Raw genomic sequence first — 5,679 nt, 5'->3', positions numbered from 1 at the left:
GTATATATTGGCCCTTTTGGAGTGTGGTGTTCCAATATTTGAAACACCACACTCCAAAAGTAGAACAAAAATGTTATGATGTAGCAACACAACAAGATTGGTCTAAAATCCGTCATACTAGTGGCTCTCTACTGGAATAATAATATTCACTCTTCCACGTAACATTATCAGTAGCTATCCGTGCTATTTTTGTGCCATGTCTTAGAAATGATACGCCCTTAATCTTCTTCTTTCCTTTATTGAGAGGCGTAGTCTACAACAAGACTTTGAGTGATAATGTCTTCGTGCACGATGACAGCACGGGTGACGACCCCGACGAGGACCCCGCCGGATACTGATAGTTTGCAGCTCGTCAACTTCCACTGTATAAGACGAGCACGCGCGCATACACACACGAAAACACAGCTCGAGTCATCCTAACAGAACCTGATCGCCTAGGCCAAGGAAATATTGTGAAACAAGCTCGAGTGGAGAAAGAAGAGAAGATTAATGTTCATGCAGACTTTAGAGGTCTGACAGCTGATATTACTGCTCATACTGCATTTGTTGGGAGCAGCTTCACAGAAGGCAAGCAAGTGTTTGAAATGCAGCATGAGCAGCAGATCCTCTTAGACGAGGTCAATCGCACTGTATATATCCCTGGATCAAGGTGAGAAGCTGAGTGCAGAATTACTGGCTTTCCACTTCTCAATGTCCAGAATGTTCTTAACATATGCTCTTAAGCTTTCTTTGAGGTATGGCAACGATTTGCTCGGCCTGATGATGGCTGCTAATAACAAGGGAGAGCTCCAGGGAAACCAGAAGAACCTGAGTATGGGGATTGGTGAAATCATTGATGAGTGCAAGAGACCTTCTTCTTTGCAGGGCATGAGACGACATCAACGCTGTTGACTTGGAAATTTCTACTGCTTGCAGGCAGTCCAAAATGGCAAGAGCGTGTTAGGGAGGAGGTGCACTACACATTTAGGGGGTCTCTTACAAAGACTCTCATAGTCGGACAAGGCACACATTCGTCCTCAAGTGGAGTAGGGCTTTGCGTCCCTATGCAGATTGAGAAGAGCCAGACTAGAATCATCCAAGTGCCGTATGACCCAATCAAATGGCCCAAGTCGTACACAACTTGTGCATTTAAGTGGAGATTGAGAAGAGCAAGACTAGAATCATCCAAGTGTCGTATGACCCAAGCAAAAGGCCCAAAGTCTTACACAACTGGATGTATTACACTTTGGTTGCTTTGACTTTTGGAATTTTACTTCAAGGTGAAGGATCGCAACATGCAAGATAGACTCAATTATGTCATATTACTATGCTAGTGATTATTTCACTAAATGGGCAAAGGCTAGAGTCTCTAAGAAAGTCAAACCTCCTAAATTCATGTATGAGCAAGTCATATTGTTATGTAGCTTGTAGCAACTAACGGGGAGCTCAATCGGCCTCTCAAACCATCCATCATAGGGTGGGTGGCGAGCGAGTCGGCGTTCAGGGGAGAGGGCACTTGGGCGCAGTCCCCGGCGGGTGATCGTACATGTGTGGGCACGTGGCCACTATATATGTCCGGCATGTCCAAATCTGGGAGCTAGAGGTAGTTCTAGAGTGACGTGAAGAAGAATGGTAAATCCTCTCGGTAGTTGCATACTATGCATTGGTAACCTCTTAGTTCCATAGAGTTCAAAGAGGTAATTGTTGTGTCGGACATACAGATAGTACCACAGTTGCTGTGTTACCAAGGCAATGTGATAGCCATCAGTGGGACCACATGATTTGGTCCCCTTGTATGGCAGGTTAGGTGGTCTCAGAGTCATTGTCATGATTGATCTCACTGAGCCACTCACAACTTTCTTAACTACGCATTAGTTAAGAAGTTGTGATTGCCAGAGACTAAGAGAGCAATTATAAACTTGTACGTTGCATCATTGGTGGCTAATGGTCATGATAAAATGTTTGGGACACAGTGGTCTTGGGGGTACCTTTAGCTATGCAGGGCTATAAAGCCAGTTTGGATTTTCAGGTCATGCACTTGGCCTCAGCCGATATTTATCTAGGCAGGGAGTGGTTGTATAACCTTGGTCCTACCTTGAGTTGTAGCTACCAGGATAATAGCCTAGAGTTTGTCCAGGATGGAAAATTAGTGAGGCTACATGGTGAGCAGGATATTTGTGCTGCATCCATGATTTTTTCCCTAGAAATATGCCATGCCATCAACGTCGATGACATATAGAAGGTATATATTTATACTCTCTTGCATCAATTTATTTACGTAGGTGAAATAAATGTGATTGATAAAGGTTCCGTAGTTGAAACTAATTTAAGTTGTGATAACTCAAATGGCCTTGGTTGAGACCACTATTTTCCAAAACTTGTTTTGTCTTCTTGTGAATCAAACGTAAATACCTAGGCTAAAACTAAGAAAATAAAACAAAAGTACGCAATTGATTTGAGTGATTTATTGAGAGAGTTTAGGGATGTGTTTCCAAATGATCTCCCAGATGGGGTTCTACTCTGCAGGGAGCTTGACCATGGCATTGACGTGCTACCAGGCTCAAAACCTATAAGGAAACCTACTTACAGGGTAAGCCAATCAGAGGTAAAGGAAGTGGAATGATAGTTAGCTGAGTATATGAAGAAAGGCTTTATACACCCGAGTCCTTGCCATGGGATTCACCCATTCTTTTGGTAAAAAGAGAGATGGTTATATGAGGATGTGTGTAGACTATAGTGCTCTTAATCAAATAACAATTAAGAATAAGTATCCTATGCCCCACATTGATGAGTTGTTTAATCAACTCAACAGTGTGAAAAAGTTTTCTAAGATTGATCATAGATCAAGGTATCATCAGGTCAGGATTAGGGAACAAGATGTTCCCAAGACCATGTTTAGGACTCGTTTTGGACATTATGAGTTCCTAGTCATGCTATTCGGCTTGACGAATGCTCCAGTGACATTTTTTATGATGCTGATGGACAAGCTTTTACGTCCATATTTGGAAAAAGTTATTATAGTTTTCCTTGACGACATACGTATATATAGTAAGTTAAAAGAAGAACAATTACAACAATTTTATACTCCTTAACAAGAACACTTACAACATTTTTTCTCGTGTTTAGACTCCTCAAGGAAAATAAACTATTTGGGAAGAAATCCAAGTGTGAAAGTTTTTCTTAGAAGATCCACTATTTAGTCCATATTGTCTCCGTGGATGGTATGCAGATGGATCCTCACAAGGTGGATGCCATTGTTAGATGGCCTGAACCCATAAATCTTGAGGAATTATAGATTTTTCTAGGTATGTCGAGGTTTTGCTAACAGTATGTAAAGGACTACACAAAGATCATAGTCCCCTTAATCGATGAGTTGAGGACAAAGGATAAAACTATTCGTTGTGGGGATCCTCATTGAAGAAGTTTTGAGAACCTCGAGGTGGCCATTGCGAGCGACGTCACCAGTATTGAGCATTATGAACCCCAATGAGGCATTTGTTTTAGACAGATGCTAGTGGGGAGGCCATTGGGGCGGTTTTGTTGCAAAGGGGATGACCTCCTGTAGTTGAAAGCAAGAATTGTGACTGTGATTAGCGTAACTACTCAGCTTACAAGCGAGAGTTACGAGCAATTATTCATGCTCTAAAAAAGTGGTGACATTATTTGTATGGCACTACGTTTAAGGTCTGGATGGATCATAAAAGTCTCAAATGGCTTTAAAGTCAAGGTCAGTTAAAGGGTGGAAAAGTGTGGTGGGCAGAGATCCTATAGGAGTTTCACCTTACACTCGAGAGAGGTAAATTTAACGTCGTAGCAGATGAGCTCAGCCACATGCTGATGGTCAATAAGTTGAGTTTCACCACCTTCAAGAGTGAACTCTTGGAGTCACTACGTGGTTTATGTGAGCATGATTCATTTTTTTTGGAGGAATAGCATGCTGTATGCGATCACACTTATATATAATAGTAGCCACCTCTATCATCAGAAAGGAGTACTAGTCTCGGAGAGATTAGTGGAGGTTTCTACAGCAAAAAGAGCAAAAAGTGCTAGTTCAAAGTGTTAGTTCAAAGATAATAGACGAGTCTCTTGGGTTATGTAGCACGAGGAAGAGCTCGAGGGTGGACCCTTCACACACTTTGCATCACGTGTAATATCTGAGTTCGGACATTTCCATGTGTACTTCCCATGTAGGGGTAGCACACGTTGTGATCCACGTGTACATATACATACATACATACATACATACATACATATATATATATATATATACATACATATGTATAATATACATATATATATATATATATGTATGTATATATGTATGTATATATATGTATATATACATATATATATATATATATATATACATATATATATATGTATATATATATATATGTATGTATGTATGTATATCTATATATATATATATATATATATATATGTATGTATGTATGTATGTATGTATGTATGTATGTATGTATGTATATCTATATGTGTCTGTATATTTATATATATATATATCCTCGTGAACACACGAGTGGCATATATGACCGATGTAAGTTACTTATTCTTTTTACCACTCCATTATGGGAGAATATTTGAATATCTTGAAATCCAAGATCAAAATCATCCCCTTTTCCTTGGCATAATAGCACCGACCTTGCTAGTAGCAGCTGGCACCAAATACTATCTTGAAGTATAACATGTCTCGAAGATTACCATCCTTAACTCTACATGTGGATTACTTTGCAGAAATGTTCCCATAGACTCAAACACATTGGCATATGGATTACATTCATGCATCATTTCTTGCATCCTTCCCAATAGATCAAGATCTAACCCAGGCATACCATCTAAATGATTTTGTAACTCTGTTCTGTGTCATACACATATAGTTGTGCATATTGTGGATTGTCTTCTTGTGTCTAGTTCGGCAACAATGTTCCAACATGATGATACAAACTACCATGGATTTGAAAATTATACACACTTATATTTCTGCCAAATCTTTCATCAATATGAGCACCGAGTGAAACAAAAGCCAAGGCATTATAAGCTCGTATATTCTTTTGGAATAGCTTTCTTTTATCTTCATTACCAAGTAAAATGATTTTATAGCCTCCAGGGAATTCTCTAAGGCCACTACAGCACAACCTGCTCGTAGAGCGATGCTTCTTTGTGTCACTTATGTGACTTCAGGTAGCGACACCCAGATAGCGCAACAAACATCACTTAAGCGACAAAAAAAGCATTGCATATGTGACACTTGCTGATTGGGTGTCACTTAAAAGACGTATGTCTCACTGTGTCACTTAAAAGACGTATGTCTCACTGCGTCACTTGAATGATGATGATGGGCATCGCATAAGTGCCATTCAATGAATGATGATGATGGGCATCGCATAAGTGCCATTTAACGAATATTTTAAACGATTAAAAATTCATAGTTCTCTTTGTAGCTCTATCATGTACGTGCTTTGGAACAATGATTCTCTCTATCTCTCTATCTCTCTCATTACAATACTTCTCTCTTTCTCTCACATAGATACATACAATATCAAAGTACTCATTCTCTCTCTCTCTCTCTCTCTCTCTCTCTCTCTCTCTCTGTCTCCTCGAATTGGGTGGAGCACACATTTAAAAGAACTCTCTCTCTCTGAGGTCGAGCACACAAGCGAGCAAAGATCAATTCAACATGGT

The 5,679-nt window shown here is 39.8% G+C and overlaps 1 protein-coding gene across 1 annotated transcript; it reads left to right on the top strand.

The window, feature by feature from the left end:
* The first annotated feature begins 291 nt into the window (after window positions 1-291).
* Window positions 292-891, top strand: LOC147609901 (cytochrome P450 CYP72A219-like). The gene is made up of 3 exons (XM_086787223.1): window positions 292-364; window positions 502-649; window positions 699-891. Exons 1-3 carry the CDS (start codon window positions 292-294, stop codon window positions 889-891), a joined length of 414 nt encoding a protein of 137 aa, XP_086643349.1.
* The last annotated feature ends 4,788 nt before the right edge of the window (window positions 892-5,679 follow it).

Source organism: Cibotium barometz, chromosome 50 (genome assembly GCF_041138505.1).
Source record: "Cibotium barometz isolate CiBa-2024 chromosome 50, ASM4113850v1, whole genome shotgun sequence".
Lineage (NCBI taxonomy): Eukaryota > Viridiplantae > Streptophyta > Polypodiopsida > Cyatheales > Cibotiaceae > Cibotium > Cibotium barometz.
Note: the sequence above shows the minus strand (reverse complement) of the source record. Positions and strands in the feature narration are given on the sequence as shown.

Coding starts and splice junctions, on each gene's coding strand:
- LOC147609901 (XM_086787223.1), top strand. CDS start 292: ATGACAGCACGGGTGACGACCCCGACGAGGACCCCGCCGGATACTGAT. Junction 365..501: donor GCAGCTCGTCAACTTCCACT/GTATAAGACGAG, acceptor ATGTTCATGCAG/ACTTTAGAGGTCTGACAGCT. Junction 650..698: donor GTATATATCCCTGGATCAAG/GTGAGAAGCTGA, acceptor CTCAATGTCCAG/AATGTTCTTAACATATGCTC.